Genomic DNA, 18,264 nt, shown 5'->3' with positions numbered 1-18,264 from the left:
GAATTCAAACACTCTAGAGCATGAACAGCAGGTTCTACAGAACAGTCAGAGCCACTCTGCATTAGCAAGGTTTGTCCAAAACCCCTCTAAAGAGCTGCCCTCCTGAGCACTAGCCCATTAATCCAACCTGAACAACTCTTCTCCCTCCATCTTTGCACTTTGCAAGTATTCACTGCCAGCTTCCTCTCCCCTTGCCAAGTCTTTCCCCACCCAGCTTTAGCTTTTTTTGCCATGCTGAGCTCTTTAACCTTCCTCTTCCACCATCTGAATGTGCAGGGTAAAACTCACGGTGCTCGGTCGAGGTTCAACCCATTCTGTCTTTGTGCATTGATTGGAGGTATGACAGGTTTGCTGTTAATCTCAAGCCCTCTCCGCAAAGTCTCCCTGATTTGCTCTGTATCTGCAAAGAGAATTTTTTTAACGTGATTTAGAATCCCCAGAAACAACACAGACACAAGAAGATATCAGGTATGTTTCATCTGAACTCTTCCCCTTCAGAAAGAAGTGGAAGAATGTTACAGGGTAACACTTTACTGCACTTCCTTAGAAGTTATTTCACTTTATAATGTCAGCCTGCATTCCCTTGTTTGGGCTTCATTGTTATGGCAGGCAAGGAGAGCTGAAATCTTTGGTACTGAGTCCTCCTGATGAAGAAATTCTGATTAGTTTTGTAAATTTTCATAAATGAGGTGTTTGTTGGTTCTGTAACTCTCATAGAACCTCCTGACACTTCCAAGCCTTTGTACTGGAAATAATTTTTCCCATTAGGCATAACAGGAATTTATTCCTTTAACAAATGAATGTATGAAGGCTTCCAAGTTTTTTTGCAATTGGCTTTGGAAATCTGTTGATTAATTTACAACAAGATTCACAAAGGAAGGGATTTTTATGCAGGGCAACCTTTAGCCTCAAGCTCATATCTGAAAATAAGCTGCAAATTATGCAGTTCAGATGCAGTCTTTTTACTTCTGCCTTTTTCTGAAATGTCTACTGGCCAAATACTTTCAATAGGAAGCTTTCCTGCCTTTCTTAGAAGTTTCCTCATCTTTTTATGAGAAATGTGAGAATTAGGTAGAGAACAAAACCCACAAATTATTTCAAAATCTTTTGAAGGATATACAGATTTCATCATGTATACCTCTCTTGGGCTTTTCATTTCAGGGCTAAGGCAAAACACCATTTTTAGATCCAGTACAGTTAAAAATATTTGCAGAGAAGCCATAAGAAACACTGTATGCATTTAACTAATTTTTACCATGGATTTAAGAACAAGTAACATGCCATTCCCGTAGAAACCATTGTTAATTCCAGGAAATCTCAAGCCCTCAAATTTTATGTTGCTTCACCCATTTGAAAGGCAATATGCATAATTTCAAGCCTGTGTAATGACTATGACATCTGTACCCTGAGAAGGCATCTCACTGTGAAGGGGAACTCCATGGTTTTTTATTTCTTCTTTCCAGAGTTCCGTATTTGCATGAATTCCTTGAGTTCAGCTGCAGCAATGTGCAGCATCAGTCCAACTTGCCTCCCAAGAAGGGACAGTGTTAATAAGGAAACACAGCCTGGGAAAATACAATTGCTTCACCTTGCACATGTTTACAGTCCTGGTTTCAGTAAGTGCTCAGTTTAACTTTGCAGATTCAAATTACAATTTGCCTAAAAAGTGAAAGAAACATTTAGACAAAACAATGCCAAGATCTCTTTTCCTCCCTCCTGCCTTCCTCAAACAGGCCACACTAAAATCCATTTTGCTCCCCTGAGACACTCCTGAGTCTCCCAATGGCTGTGGTGTTGGTCATGTGGTGTTTGTCATGAAGATGCTACATGACTCAGTGCATTGCCCAGACCCACCAGAACAGAAGCAGAAAGGCCATGACAGCGACTTGGCCCAGGACTTCTTACCTTTCCCGGAGAGCCGCCGAGGCTGGGTCCCAATGCAAATGCTCCTGCTGTCTTCATCATCCTCTGGTGGCCGGCTCAGGTCATCCCAGGCACATTTGGCACTCACTCCACTCAGGTTTGAGCCATCTGTTTCAATCCCTTTGTCGACTCTCTCCTGCTTGAAAAGATCCAAAACACCAAGACTTTTTTTGGGCGTGGCTTGAGCCTGAATTGGAACCCACCACGGTGCAGTCCAACCTTCAGCAGCTCCTCCAGATCCCCCTTTGTGGACAATTTCTACTCTCTGGCCCCTATGCTTTGCTGTGTCAGCAAACAGCAACTGCACGTTGAGCCAAATCAGGGAGCCACTCTGAACTAAACAAACCTTTTCCATAGCAGGTTGGTCTGAAATCCCACCCTGTCCCCACTGCTTCACTACATGGCCCTGGCAGGCACAAAGCAGGGAGAGAGAATGGTGGAAATCAATGGCCTGGGGTGTGCAGGGTTGCTTCTTTCAGTGTTAACGGATTTACACCAGCTTGAAGTATTTAAGACACAAAGCACAAGCTCGGCAGTCAATCAATATGTCAATGATAACAATCCCCTGAAAAACTAAAGCTCTATTTCCAACCTTACTAAAGAGTCCCACAATGAAAACAGCTCATGGAGAGACTCATCACTCAAAAGAGTTCTTCATTTGCAAACAGCCCAGAGAATCCCCACTTTCCAATATGCTGGGGTGTCCCATAAAGGACAAAAACGCAAGTTTGGATGTGCAAGGAGACACAGGTCTGTTCCCAATGTCAAAGCTTCTGCATAGCTTTCTCTATTGGCAAATAAACAAACTCCCTCCCTTGCAAGCTGGACTTTCCAAGCACATAACCAGTGCTTGGGTCTCAGAAGGTGTCACACACCAATCATAAGCAGCTGGATGCTCTCAGACACTAAGCATTTTCTCAAGGACATGTGCATCTGTTGCCAGCAAGACTGGCCTAAGCCACAGCCAAAACTTCCACAGGAAGTTCCACCTGCTTGGGCACGGGCATCAGTCTGAATTTCCACCTGTGACCCACAAGGGGGTAATGTTGAGCTGAACAAACTCGGGGCTGCACTACACCGAGGAAGGGCTCTTACTGCTGGCACCTCTTGCCTGGCACCAAACCAGTCGGGCTCGCTTCCCCCTTTTCTGAAGGGGTGTTGCCTCTGGTACTGCTCAGTGGCACCAGTAAGATCTGCACCTCTCTGCATACATCGGTGTCACCTCAAAACGCAGGCAGTCCCAAGAAACTTCGAAGATTTGAGGAGAGAGCCGAGTGGTGTTATACACAATGGGAGAGGATCTCTGCACTCCATATAAGTACCCTCTGGTTTAACATTGCTGCTGAAGACGAGAGATTGTGCGAACATTTTGGTCTTTGCAAAATCTGTCCCCAAGAAACAGTTACCAGAATAAACCTACATTTGTCCCTCCCCTTGCCCAGCTGTGCATGCTGCACCCTGGGAAGAGAATTGCCTGTTCTTGTGACCATTCAAGAGAGGATTTGAGCAGCTCAAAGATAAGCACAAGCATTCAGGGTGGGGTTGCACAGCGGTTTAAGTTGATGTAATTTGCAGTGACTGCAGTCCCACCCTCCTCCATGTGCTCCTACCCCTTCCCTTGAGCCAACTCCTTTTTTTTTAATCTGGATCACCTCCCAAAACCCACTCTTTGGCCCAAAAGTTGAGGCAGGAGTCTGTGGCTGAGGGCAGGACCAGAGCAGTCTTGACTTAGACTTAAGCATTCAAGAGACAGCCTTTCTTCTGTCTCTTTCTCTTTGTTAGGAGCTTCCTCCAGCGTCAGGGGAAACTGGCTTCTTGAAAACATAATAGGAAAATCTGAGAAATAATAAATCTGCTGAGATTTTCTTTTGTTTTATCCTAAACATAAAATTAGTTGTGTCACCCAGAAATAGAAGCTGTGGAAAAAGAAATAAAAATACATCCGTTCCTACATAGGCAGACAATGCTTTAAGTGAGATTTAGCACGTGGCTCCTTTGGGAGCCCTCCATGGTGCTCTGTGAGGACCCAAATCAACTGGCATGGGGAGGTGTAACTTGTCAGCGAAGTTATTTTTTATCCCAGTCATTGGGGAAGCATGGGAGAGCCACCAAACCTGCTCTTGAGCAGGGAGAAGAGGCCAGAGGGCTGTGAGGCTCTGGTGGGACCTGCTCCCCCATCCCTGCAGCCAGGGCCCCACTCCCAGCCAGGCCCTGCGGACAGAGTGCACAGCCTCGGGGAGCGGGAAAGGACTCTCATCTGCAGCTCAGCTGGCTTGCAGAGCACTTCCTCAGGGGAAGAAGTGCTGCTTTGTTGGCATCCCTTGGAGATCAAGGGGAGCTGATGGAAACGAGCTGGCTTAAGGCAGCCTAATTTGCATGCCTGTTTCATAACGTTTACAAGTATTGATGTTAAAGAGGGAAAAGTCCAAAAAACCCCAACTGAGTGTAGACTCATCGCTCTGGCAATGCACAGTTCTACCCCACCTTTAGCCAGCAAGGATTTGCCTGGACTGAGGGGCTCTTTTTCTTCCCTTGAAAGGGCAGCTTGAACAGGAGGTTGGAGGAGCCCAGGGCAAAGGAGGTTCAGCTCTTTCCTTCTTTAAAGAAAGGATGTTTCTGTCCCATTTTCCTCTCAGCATGTGGGAGGGATGCTCTGAGGCTCTTATAAGTCATTGATCCCTTTTTAAACGAGCCAGAGCACTGCAGTGTGACCCGCAGAGCAGCAACCACAACTCAGGAAATTCAAATCAGCTTTATTCTCTTCTGAGATATCTGCTAAACAGAAGCAAAGCACTGAGAATCAGCACAGAGCTGGGGACCGACAGGGATTGTTTGACAGTGCTGCCAGGGAAATCTGAATGGCCTACAGGGAAGCCTGGCTGAACAGAGAACAACCAGCATTGCCACAGCGTTAATTGCTGACATCCTGGGATGACATCTTAGTTGGGATCCATTCTCAGCAACTCCGAACAGAAAGTACAGCTGCTGCTGCCAGGGCTGGGTTTAGGCCTCAACCAATTCCCACAAGAGACAATGCAGCCTCCAAACAAGCTCTGCCTGCTTCCCAGGCAGACAACATGCTTGCTGGCTCCCAGGAAAGTTGTCTAGTTTCTCTGCCTGTTCCCTCCCTCCCCTCCACCTCTCTTCCACTGCTGCCTTTCTGGTTTCACACACCCTGTATCAACACCAAGTAAATGACACTTTATCCTTCCCCACTAATAAGAGCAAGAGGCACATGACAGGGCTGAAGCCAGCCTGGCACAGCCTTGCTCTCTGTGCTCAGCAGAGGCTCTTTGTGGGACTCAGGGCAGGTTTTGCTCTATGAATCCCTGGGGGCTGCAGCAGCAGAGCAGGAGGAAGGTGCACACACACACTTGCCCATACACACTTCTGCAAGGGCAAGAGAGAACAGAAACAGGAATGTGTTCAATGTGAGGAAGTCCGGAAGGACCACAGACGTAGCAGCTTTCAGCAGCAGGACACACTGGTGAGGCAGAGGTACTCTTTTATTTGCCTTAACTTGCCTTGGCTGACTCAGATTCCAGTAAGCTGAGCTATTTTTCATTTACAGTAAATTGAAGAAAACCCTGTTATCATTAGGAATCACCAGTGTGCAGACAACAGAAACACCTCCAGGAGGGGAGAGGGCAAAGTTCTGGAAATCCTAAAAACTTTATGGGACTTTCAGTTGTATTAGCTCCCACCCTGTAGAACATTTGTGGAACATTTTTTTGTGTTTCTCAGACTGGGGTTATTTTAGATGAACAAATCCTTAAAACCAGTAAAAGTAGAATTTGGTTTTGTTCTTAAGCTTTCAAAGTAAAAGATGCTGTGAGGCAACTGAGAGTAATCAGATGCAGACATGCAGACCATAGGCAAATGCTTGTACAAAACATGCACATTTGCACGTGCCCTACCAGGCTGAGCCTTAAGTTCTCTGTTAAAGGCAAATACTCAGTGATTCACTGAAACACAGCCAGTACCACACTGGATTTGCTGGGGACCCATGTACTCCAGCTCTGCTGAAGGGATTGCAGAACTGTCTCCCAAATGCATGGATCAGAAGAAGTCCATAGTACAGTAACCTCTTCCATAGAGGTCCTATTCTTATCTTTAAATTTCAGAAATTAAACTGAACTCTGGAGAAGGTTTAGTATATCTTCCTACACAGATTACTAATAACTGCATGTGATACTTTTGGGTTCCCATAATTTCTCAGTCCACACTGACTACTTGGCCTCAAGTGACATCCTACAGGAATGAGCTACACTGTCACATTTGCTGTGAAAAAATAGTACTTAGTTGCTTTTGAGCTTTCTGCATGTTATATCTCCTTATGCTTGCATATAAAAGAAAGGAGGAATTCCCTGGTGTGCCATTTCTAAGTCTTGTATTGTTCCATGTCTTTCATCTTTTTTTTTTTCCTCCTTTCTAAAACAGCCAGTCTAAATTTTACCAATTTGTCTCATATAGGAGATTCTGTTTTCCTGGTCTCCCTTCTCTATCTTTCTTCCTAGAGCTGCCATTCACCTGGGGCTGGACACGTACCCTCTTGAACCACCTCTAAGAGGGCAAAGAGTTTCTAAGACTTTTCCAGGATTATTACAAACATTGAGAAGATCCAAGCACCTTTACAGAAAATATTAGAACTGTTGTATAACATGAAACCAATTTTCCTTGGCTACTACAAGAGACATGACATTTTATAAACTAAAGACATACTTGCAGATGTGGGTCAATCTCAAATATGGTCTCTCCTCTTCGCATGTCTGTTATCAACCAGGGGCCTCCAGCTCTACAAAGAAAGACAGGTAATGAACCAAACAAGCCCCTTAGTTAGAACTCCCCAGCAGGGTCCTCAGAGTGGACCTGTACTGTAAGAAAGCACAAGATAAGGGTTTAAAATAAGCCTAGAAACCCCTCTATGCTGTGTATACATTCCACAGCATGCATTTGCTCTTTACATTTTCCAAATAAATAAATAGTAAAAGCCCTCCATGACCTAGCAGTTAATCTGCTCAGTGTCTGGCACCACCCAGACGTGCAGAGCAGTCAGGACTGACACAGGCTGTTATCCCCTGTGCAGGCCCCCTTGCTCACACAAGACTGAGATGGGTTTTAATCTTACAGGAAACAAACTGGGACTGAGAAGTCCAGTGTAGCCTGCGTCTAAGAAAGATGGGCAAGGCATGGAGTCAAGATTTATTCCTCTATTACATATCTAAGAACAGAGCAGGGTCCCAGTGGGACTGCACTTTTTGCCAAGATTGGCAGTCATGTTCAGTACCACAAAGAGCTTATTGCTCTGATAAATACTATCACAGTAGACATTTTGCTCAGTTGGTACTTAATGGCCAAGCACTCAGATGGTTCAGGGAAATCTTTGTTGTCATTAGCAATAAAAGTTGGAAGGCTCAAGGTGTTTCCCAACAAAGGTGATAGAAAACAGATTACTGTGAAGATGAAATACTCAGAGACTTTGGGTCACAGTGCAGCCAGACTGCAGAAGTCAGCCTTAGATGGTGCTTTTCATTTGAAGTAAAAACTGAAGTCTTTTGGAACTGCCATAAAAAAATTCATTTTTTTCATGAGATACTTTGTTATTGCAGTCAAAAGCCCCCTCCTCTGGCCTAGTCTGTGTTAGTCTCCTGAAACACTTAAGAGTGGAAGCAAAAAAAGTTAATATTTTACAGGTTTTCAGATGCATGGATAGCCACTCTTTTTTTCACATCACTTTGGAAGCTGTGAATTATTAACTGCAGAGGTGTGACCTGCCACAGTTCCTCACTGGGATGCAAGAGACTTTTACCCTGATTCCACATGAATGGCTTAGTAGTTTGCAGCTTTGCCTTCAAATCATGAACATTTGGGTTTCCTTGGAAAGGTGCTTATACCACAGCACAAAAGCCAAAAACTGACATGAGAATAGACTGAGAAGTGCTTTATCTGCACTGACTTAGAGGAACCAAGGGAGCTGCAGGCAGTGTTTATTGTCTCAGGGACCCAGAAACAGCTGGACAAATTCACTCTACTCCAGAGCATGTGCATGAACTATCTGCACTTGTGTCTAAAAGGGAAAAGTTCAAGTTAAAGAAGTCCAGCTCTTCCAAATAATCAATCAATTCAAGGCTATTGTGACACTAGAGAGTGTACTATTCTTCCCAGAAACAAATATTCAGAACTATTTTGCTTATAAAAGTAAGTCTTTTGAGTTACAATCACATGGCAATAACTTCCACTGAATTTAAAAATGTTTAAACAAAATACCTGCAAGCCAAAAAAGATTTAGCTGCACCCTGGCAGCAAAGAAAGCATTAACGTATCAGTTAACATTTAAAACCCATCTTTTCCTCAACCCAACATCATCCTTGTTATTTCTCCCATGGCAAAACGATGAACTTCACTTTCACGAACGCTCCTCCTGCTGCAAACTGGCCCACCAAGAGTGGGCTCAATTTGAGAGTGACTTTCTCACTTTCAGACAGCTTTGTAAGCCAGACCCTCTCTCCTTTCTTTCTTTGAACTAAACGGGGAGGTCACCAGTAACAGTTATCCCAGGAAGAACCAATGAGAAAACCCTGCAGGCATGAGAGGAAGGAAATTAAGCTTTCAAGACCTCATTCTCTTTCACCCTGAACATGTGGCCTTCCACATGCATTAATTTGCCATCTAAGTGTCTGTTCGTGAGAACAGATTTGCAGTGAATTCCCATCTCTTGCTACAGCACAGATTAAATAAGTTCCAACAGCAAGTTAAAGATTGTTAATAAAAATAAACAACTGAATTGTTCTCTATGGAAATGCTCTCCTATATGAGCTATATGACCACTTACACCGGGACAGTCCGAAGCAGTTCCAAGATCCCTTGACCATTCCACTGCTGAGCTGCATGCAGTTCCTCAGTGCAAACCCCAACAATCTGGAAAAAATAACACCAGAGATACTAAACTGGGTGGGAACCATGCAAGAACTATGGAGAAAATGTGCCATGTGGTACTGGATCAAACAGTGCAGATACAGAGAAGCACCAATTCTTTAATCTAACTAGATGAGCCAGGACAGAGGGAGCCTGGGACAACAGTGGGATCCTCCTGCAAGACCTTGTGCTCTCTCTCTCTCTCCACTTACTGTGTGAAGCACCCTGGTCAAATAACATTTCATCTTGTACAGAAAGTGTGAATTTAACTATGAGGAGGGTCTGGTGGCAAATCAGGGTTTATACACTAGTCTACCCTGACTTTTCAATCAAGTCCACACAGACAGGACTGAGCAAGACAGGTTAGGGTCTGAGCACATACCAACACTGCTCTGTCAGCTGACTGCTATGGGCAAATGCAATACTGCACAAGCAATCTCAACCAGGCAAGCGACTTGCTGCCACAAGGGATTGCTTTGGTGCTCATAAAATCCTTGACCAACTCAGCTTGCTGACTGGTTACATCTTACCCAGCACCATAAAGTAAAGCTGCTTACACACCACATAATCCACTTGTCAGTGCAGGCAACTGCAGACTTCTGCCTTCTTGTATAAGGCAGGATGTGTTTGCTTTTCAGGATAGGAGCTGCCGCACTGAGCAATACCAGATGTCTCTCTAACAGCAGCTGAGATCAGCTGCTTCAAATGAAGGGGTGAAACACCCTTCAGCTGATAGTGGAAGGCAGTTTCTTCCTGCTGTGTCAACCACTGGCTTGTGCCTTCGAGCACAATGATTCACTCTAAGATGAAAAATAATTTTAGCCATGGCCTTCTATTTTCTTCCTCAATACTCTTAAGTCTTTTCCAATAGCACTGAAATTTTGGTCAAAATCTGTTCAACTGATGTTTTATCAGAAAAGAGGAAAACTGAAAACTAAGTTCTGAAGAGCAGCAAGCAGAAGTGAAGGATGTGCCTCTGCTGCAAGCACATATATGCACTGATAGACAACTGCGTGGAAAACCCTCATGTCAGCATGTACTCAGTTCTGCACACCCTACCTCTCCTGCCCCTTGCAGAGCTCACTTTCTCAGGACCCAGCCCTTGGAGGTGCACTTCATCCCCACCCATCTTCCAGGCTTCCTCCATCAACAGCCTGAATCATCCTTGCTTCAGGACACCCCTCCCTGGGCCTTCACTCACTAATTACATACAAACAGCAAGACTCTAAACAGGAAATTTTTTTGTGTTCATTCTTTGCTTTTTGTAATCATTTATCCTCATGGGTCAAAATAAATCCATAACAACAAGCATCAAACAAGGCGAAAAACCAAGTCAACTGTATGTGTTGTGGAAGATTAGAGGCCAAGGGCCTCAGGATGAAGCAAAGTTGACTGTTCTTTGATTCAGGACAGCTGGGCACTAAAGAAGAGATGAGGACTAATGCAGTACTAGATGGAGAGTCAGCCAGGAATTACCCTGCTTAGCTTGGCTCTTTGTCTCTCCTTCCATGTCCCACAACTCACCTTGCACTAATTAATTCCACACCCACCTCGTTTTTGTTGATAAAACACAGACATTTAGGCACCTCAGAAAAGCCTCTGCCCTTGTACAGCAGTTGCCTTGTGCAGGTTTGTGGTAACAGAACTTCCTTTTACATGTTACAACTACAGTCAAAGACAAACAGGAGCAACTAGAAGCTTAAATTACAAAATACAGACACTTGCATTTTCCCACAGGATGGAAGATTTACCACAGAGCATGGAGAAATCAGCAGCTGGCATAAACTATGCCAGCTCTTCCACTAAGGTTATTAGCCAAATATGCAATTTTAAAATATCCAAAGCAGCCCATATCTAAGAGGCATCGCTGAGAAGGACTTTGGGAAAGCAAGCAAACCTGTTTGGCCACAGAAGCTCCCCACATTGAAGAGCAGAGTTAAATCACAAGGGATATTTTTAATGTTTCTTTTGCAAAGCAAACCCAAACCTTTCCTAAACAGTAGATCAATACAGTAAAACTCAGCCTCTAAACGATCTTTTTGTGAGTGCTGCAAGCTACATTTCTGCCATTAAGAACTGCTAAAACAGCTCCAAGTCCTGCTCCAAACTCTTCCTGGCATTCAAACCAGTGGATCACTTACTGATATTACCATAGAATTAATTTTAATTTGTCTTTACATTAACTTTTAAAAGTGTTTCTCTCAACGTTTTTTCCTATGCTCATGTTTGAAATTGAAGACAGGGTAATCTGAGTTACACAGCTAAATGCAATGTTAGCTGCACTCCATGCCCAGGAGGTGGCAGTCGGACCCACTGTGGCTGGGCCGTACCTGTAGGAAAGTAACGACCCCAAAAGGAGTCTGCACCGGCTGCATCTGGGGGTCTTCTGTCAGTAACATGTGCTGGATTCGAGATTCACTGTTGTCCAAAGGGCTGTGCCACGACACATGGTCACCGCTGCAAAAGGTGTTTTCTGCAAGGACAAGAAGCAAGAAATATTGAGTCTGTGAAGTCTGCTAGAACATTCCTTCTGTTGGCAGCTGCTCCTAGCTGCTGCCAGGCAGGGACCTCCAGCCTGGACCGGGACAGTCACTGGTGACTGTTCATTGTGACTGCCCCTGGCCAGCTCTGCTGAGCCTCTGAGCCACCTGAAGCAGGAAAGGAGTCTCATTGAGTCATCTGAATTCAAGCACTGATTTCAAAATTGCCCTCTCTTGAGTCCTGTGGCAAAAACCACTATCCTACTTTGATACTAAGCCCAACACATGAATACCAACAAATAAAATTAGCCTGTTTCTCATTTACTATTAGTCTCCTTTTGTGGGAGGGCACAGAAAGTCAGCAGGCCATACTGAGTACCCACTGCCACAGCAATTCACACACTAATTTGCCAAAGAGAAAATATCCTGAAATTTGAATTAAACATGAATACTACCCTGCCTTATCAAATAAAAATTCTGCTGTGCAACTTGTGATAGTGTAAGTCAAAATCACTGTCTCTCCCAGTTGTCTGGGCAGATCTGGTGAAGAATTATAATTAATATGTTTCTTCTTTCCCAAACAATGAGAAAGCCAGTAGGCTATAAATTTCATTCTATGTCAGAATAGACTGCATCAAAACAAGGCAGGCATTCCTTTCTTTTCCTCCCCTCCTACTTAGAAAGACAAAACCCCCAGATAATCCCATGTTCCACAGCTAGTGCATGCCAGAAGGCACACCAGAATCCATCTGTCTGATGCTCCCCCATCACAGGAAAGGCTAATGCTTGCTTTCTGAGTGAACTAGAAGTAAAACAACCAGCCATGACCATGTTCACAGCAATTAAAGCACGCTCCATTTGCATGCAGTTCCTGGAGCATGTGTGGTACTGCTGCCTGGCTGACCGCCTTTATCTTAGGTCTTGTGCTTGTCCAAGCAGAGCTTATTGCACATACAAATAAACAACCTGGAATCCACATTCTGCCCTCTGAGATAGGTGTAGTGCCCCAGGGATGAACTGAAGACTACCTGCCTGCTTCCAAAGTCAGTGGCAGGCCCAGCACCCCTCTCCTTGACCAAGCTCATCCATGAAGGCAGTCTGGGCTACTGTCCTCACTGTGGTCTCTCCCAAGGCCACACTTAGAACACAGCAGGAAAGGAGGCCTTGCCCACTGGAGGAGGACTAGGAATTCCACTGCAGACTGAAAAACGTTAGTGATTACTTGAGTTGCTGTCTGTCGAGACTGAAGCATCTCCCATGCTACAGGAGCAGGATCCAATTCAGAGAGGTGGTCCTGGATATCTTCGCCTAACCATCCCACATCACCTCCCAAACACACCGCAACAGGACACTGTTACAGCGGGGGTTACTGTAACACGCATATATCAAACCAGGAGTCCCGTGGAGAAGACATATATATGGACAGATTCTTGATAGATGTTTCAGAGAGATGTTTATTTCTCCAGCCGCATGGCTGGGGCTCTGCTCAGGAACTCTCCAGTCACGGGACCTGAGGGTCCTTCCCATGCCGGGAAACACAAACCAACCAATTGGGAATGAGGCTGACCAGGGGCAGGGAAACCCCGTGTCTCCCCCCCAGGGCCCATCTCCCAGGGCTCCATGGCAGGGGGGGAGACCCCAACATGACACCTCTTAAATATCTATAGGGCTAAGAGATGAACATGGCAGCTTCTGCAACAGCAAGAGGAAAACTTTTTCAATTGCTAGTAATTACAGCTTATTCCCAGTCCCATTATACAACAACACTGAGGAATTGGGGTGCTTGCACACCCGATTGCAACCACTGTACATCAGGACCACCATGACAGCGAGCATGGACTCGTGCAAGGGCAGCAAGGGCAGGACACTTCGAGGGAGCCCTCAGCAGCAGGCAGGTAAACTAATGAGAGTTCCCTCAGAGTTGCTGTGGTTAAAAATACTTGCAGTCCTCCCCTGCTGGCCTGCTCCTGGTGTGATGTTGGGCAACTCGGAGCGTCTCCACTGGGTGTCCCCATTGGTGTGGGTTTGAACATTTATTATATGTTTTTTCAGATGAATTTCCTGGACAGCTCATTTGATTAAGAATTAAAATAAACTCTAAATACCATAAGGAACTTAGCCTGAAAAACGAGGCATGTAACAGAAGTGCTGTGATAAGTAAGGGAATGTTTTCCTTAGTTAAAATTAGGAAAGAAAGAAAACATAGTGAATGCAAGTTGCTTCAAAGAGTTTATCGTTATGTGCACTAAATTACACGCTTCCAGCTCTGTGACTGAAAGGACTGGTTCAGATATTACTTTACTTTCAGAGTTGAGGAAATATAAGCAGACAAATGAAAAATGATTTGTTTTTTTAGTATCAGAATGTGGTTAAAGAAACGGCACTTAGAATGTTGCTAGGGATATCTTGTGATATTTTCCAAGTTAGACAAAGTGTGGCTGATTAATTTTTTTAAAATGATAAAAGCCTCTCAGTCACAGTTTTCAGGAATGAAACAAAGCCACAAAGAGCTTATTCTTGGGCCCTGTCTTTATACCACAACATTTTGCCCATCAAATGCTCACACAATTCTATGCTGATCGATCGCTGCGTTTCACTGTTGGTGCTGCTTCTCCTGGGAAAGCCCAGCCCGTTTAGAGCAGGTTTTCAAATGCAAATGTCTCTGCTGGAAACCCACCTGTTTATGTCCATGTGAACACTGAACACTTACAAAATCTCCCTCACCCTTGCATACACACGAACACTACAAAATTCACACTGACTACTCAATTAAATCACACCAAAAAATTTCTGCAAATAACACAAAGCCAAATTAAAACCTGTGGGAGTTCAAGAAATTTGGAATTACACCCTGAAACCCAGCTTTCCACTTGCTGCATTGTCACCCATGTGGGATAGAAGACCAGCTCTTGTACAGAGACCATTGCAGCACTGACAACAGCCTGAATTACATGACTTGTAGCCACAGAAACTAAGAAATTACAGAAACAAAGGACTAGATAACCACTTTCTATTGCCTTATGCTGAAAACAGGGAAAGTATCCTCCCTTCCCACCTTTCACACTCCTGTTTGCAAAACAGGACAGGGATGAGAACACCACAACTGGATAAGCCTCGTTTCCTTAGGTGACCACAGCAAAACCAAGAGACATCAGAAAAAATTCCAGGACATGACCAGGGAATTGTCAAATCCATAGGACAGGTGGTAAACCACAGAAATGTTCTAGCCACCAACAGGAGGAATGAAAAGCAAAGGAACTAAAAGAAAATATGTTAAAAAGTTAAATCCAAATTATTTTAGCCTATAGATAAATCAGCAAATCCTCAAGAGTAAACCAAGGCTCTGATACTGCACTCAAGCTGACTGCAGCTGAATACTTCTGCCTTGTGGTAAACCTGAGGTGATTACATGTTCCCTCCATGACAGGATGAGCTAAGGTACCCAATCTGCCCCAGGATGAATTCATACCCTTCAGCAGTTACCATGGGAGCATGGGATATGTTGTAAATACCTTGCTCAGGGTATCCTCTGGGACTCTTGCACCCTTCCTGCTTGGAAGGGGCACCAACTAACAAGCCTTAAACTTAACACAGCAAGGTGACTCATACTCACAGTTTTGAAACACGTTCTTTTCCTGCAAGTTTGTGTTTTAACAAAAAACACTGACTTTTCTTTCTTTCTGTTGGGGAATGTTGATTCCATGAAATCCAACTGCTTCATAGGGAGGTATTGATTTCATAAGAACTCAACAAGGAAATCATTAAAACATTTCAATTCAAACTTACTATTTTAGTTCATAATTTATAATAGCAAATCTGAAGCCTCTCTCTAGCTCTACAAAAATGAAAAGTCTCTAAATCTGCCATAGACCAGCTCTTGTACTATTCTATTATGCAAAAGCAGCAGTTATACCAGACCACTCTGTTAAGCCACCCATATTTTGAAGTCTTTAAAACGTCATTATCAATTTTCTTTTACAGCTCACATAAAGCAGGTGAGGTTCCTTCATGCAGCAACAGTCATAATTCAGCTGCACAATCTCTCCTAACTTTACTATCCAACTGCTCTGTAATAAGAACTGGGGAAATAACTCAGAGGGAACCATTCCACTGTAGACTAGTAAATTTTCTTTGTCTAGCTTTGCTCATGTATTTTCTTGGAGTGCATTCTCCTTCCCTCCTTTAATTTGACTAAATACAGCTGATGCCTAAAGAAATGAAACCAAGTAATATTCTTGGCCTCAGGATGTTTTATAAACAGTATAATGCATGCAATCTACGCTCAAGTGGTGTTACCTAGCTCTAGAGAGAAACACAGATAAGTTCCCACTGTATTTTCAATTTCTTTTTTAAACCTGCCAGCTTTCCATATATGGGATCCTGCTAGGAGTCTTTACTCCCTTAATTGCCACAGAGAATAAATTGAAGAGGACAGCAAACTTAGAGGAGTACTAGGAGCTGAGAGAGAGCTCCATCCTAAAGGCAGCCCCAGGCTGAAAGTGAGTCAGGGAACATCTCCAGTGATGGCTGCCCTGCACCCAGGCGAACACTCTTTGGGCATCTGGGAGTCGGAATATCTTCTCTTCACATGTGCATTGGCAACTTAAGGAGGAAAACAAAGAGCTGATGCTGTTCCACCAGTAAGGAGACAGCAAGGCAACTTGAAGCCTTTCTCCTGTCCATGCATGGCTTGGCACACAGTCCCCAGCCTGTCTGCCTCCACAGCAGTTCAAACTGCACCACCCTGGTTCATCCAGAGGCCAGAAACTTGCCCCTTCTGACATGGTCATGCCATGTAATTCTTGAGATAAATTTTAAAATTAGAAGAACAGATTTGCACCCTGACCATTCCTCTGTACCTCTTCTAAGACACCTCCTCCTTCCAAATGCCAGCTAAAATCAGCAACAGAGGGGTTAAACTGTGCTGAGTAATTAGCCAGATAAATCCACCTGGACAGTGTTACAGGTTAGAAGCTGATACTGCATAGAGTGGGGGAAGCCCTAAGTACACTAACTACTACACGTGCTTGGTTTTGGGAAAACAGCCACTCTAGACTCATATCCTTCAAGAGCATGTTTCTGTTCCTCCTGTTTCTGGGGAAAGCCAGGCCATCATTACATGGTCACTTTATTTGGGGACATGTGCAAGATGATGTTGAAAGAAACAGTCCTGCTTGTCCCCTGAGAAAGCAGGGCTATCTGGATCACCTCCTCGGAGCAGTGATGTGGCTTAGATATACTAGTACAATGCTTGGCAATTCTCTGCTACCTTGCTCTAAAAAAAAAGAAAAATCCAACAAAAAACCTCCCAAACAAACAAACAACAACAACAACAAAATCAGAAAATTTGCATCAGCGTGTGGCACTGGGGATGCTGGCACACAAAGCAGATGACCATGTCCCTCACACGAGCCAGACTTACATTATCTGCATCACTCAGCAGTGTGAAAACTGGCTGCTCTAAGGGTGACAAACCTGCATTTTGTACTCGACTCAGAGATCTCAGCTAAACTGCAAGCAGCGAGTCACAGATGTCAGCCTGCGTAACTCAGAGAAACTGTGTATTTGAGGGCAAAGAAGGATTTTAACTCCATGACTTATGGGTGCAGGAATGTTAAAAAGGCCCCCAGTGAGTTCCTGACCAGCATGACAGTGATGCAGCCAGACATTTAAATTGAATGCAGCTTATCCAATACTTACAGAAACAACATAATTTATTGCATTGCCATTACCCCATGCATGGTCTGTATAATTTATTATATAAATGCATTTTCTCCAACACATTTTTAATATTCAGTCTGGCTTTGTTAAAAAAAAGTAATCTGGCAATCTGTCACAAGTAAGACTTGATGCTGTTTTTCAGTACCATTTTGCAGACCGAACAGCTAGAATTAATTGAGAGAAACTAAAGGCAAACACAGAGTCCAACGCTGAAATGTAATAGCTATATTTTTCACCAGACCTACTTAATATATTTCTAACTAGCTCAATAATAAATATAAGCATGCATGCAAAGATGTTAGCTATAATAAATTGATACAAAAGCTAAAGATCAAAGTTGTGTCTAAATATCTCAAAGTAATACTGTTATTGTAACTCATTATATATACGCAAACTTTTTAAAAACAGGGTATAAAGAAAAAGACTTTATTCAGACTCATTTGCCAGACATGTTAAACTAAGATAATTAATGCTAAATTCAGTCTCAAGCTTAGTTTCCTAACCTACAAAGAACTGCACACATAGATTGGTAAAGGGAAAAAACAATTGGGATGTAATCTGTGAGGCCCACTGGCAGTTAGTTTATAATTTTGTTTTCAAGTCAAGATGAACGTGTTTTAAGAATATACAAGGAATTAGCAGAATCCAAGCTGTGATATATTTGCATTGTGTTTAAAAAATGCTTTTCCTCTCTGTTTTTCTTTTTCAGTTCAGTTTTGCTGCCCCTTATCTCCTGCCTTGGAAACAGGAACTGCCCCAGCCCTGGCACTCCAAAGAGGTGCAAATTCACACAGTGCTGCTGCCTGCTGCAGACATGCGGCATAGAGAAGATCCCTTAGGAAGAATTAAATCCCAGAAATACAATTAAACAATAGCTCCATTGCAGGGATTCAAATTGGGCTTTTAAAAACAAGGGGCCTAGGCAAAAGGTTCTTTAAAAAAAATAGCAGGGAAAAAAACAGATTATCAGTACTGTAAGGACTGCTCGACCTCTGAGGTTTAAAGACAGTTTCAGAAAGCAGAGAAGCATGATGCAGATGATCTTAAAAAAATTGCTCTGCTGGTTGAAAATACAAAATTGATTACTGCACAGCTCCAGGGTGTTAAGTCTGGAAAATAAACAAGCCTCTCAAAAGAGCCCAATCAATTTATGCAAATACATATAAACTTATTTGATGACTTAATTCTTTGGACTGAAAGCCCAAATGAAGAGCCTCCCACACCT

At 43.6% G+C, this 18,264-nt stretch overlaps 1 protein-coding gene across 2 annotated transcripts in view; it reads right to left on the bottom strand.

The window, feature by feature from the left end:
- The window catches only part of SUFU (SUFU negative regulator of hedgehog signaling), a 91,380-nt gene that overhangs the window by 34,644 nt on the left and 38,472 nt on the right, over window positions 1-18,264 (bottom strand). Inside the window, exons 4-8 of one of the 2 annotated variants that reach the window (XM_069019902.1) lie at window positions 11,169-11,311; window positions 8,756-8,841; window positions 6,646-6,718; window positions 1,906-2,062; window positions 289-400 (exon numbers count right to left, since the gene is read on the bottom strand). In XM_069019902.1, coding sequence (XP_068876003.1) covers window positions 289-400; window positions 1,906-2,062; window positions 6,646-6,718; window positions 8,756-8,841; window positions 11,169-11,311 — 571 coding nt within the window. The remainder of the gene's footprint in view (window positions 1-288; window positions 401-1,905; window positions 2,063-6,645; window positions 6,719-8,755; window positions 8,842-11,168; window positions 11,312-18,264) is intronic. The other variant, XM_069019904.1, reaches the window with a different exon arrangement.

The sequence above is a fragment of the Aphelocoma coerulescens genome, chromosome 6, assembly GCF_041296385.1.
Source record: "Aphelocoma coerulescens isolate FSJ_1873_10779 chromosome 6, UR_Acoe_1.0, whole genome shotgun sequence".
NCBI classification, from domain to species: Eukaryota; Metazoa; Chordata; class Aves; order Passeriformes; family Corvidae; genus Aphelocoma; species Aphelocoma coerulescens.
The sequence above is the reverse complement of the archived record's forward strand: the minus strand, read 5'-3'. Positions and strand labels throughout refer to the sequence as shown.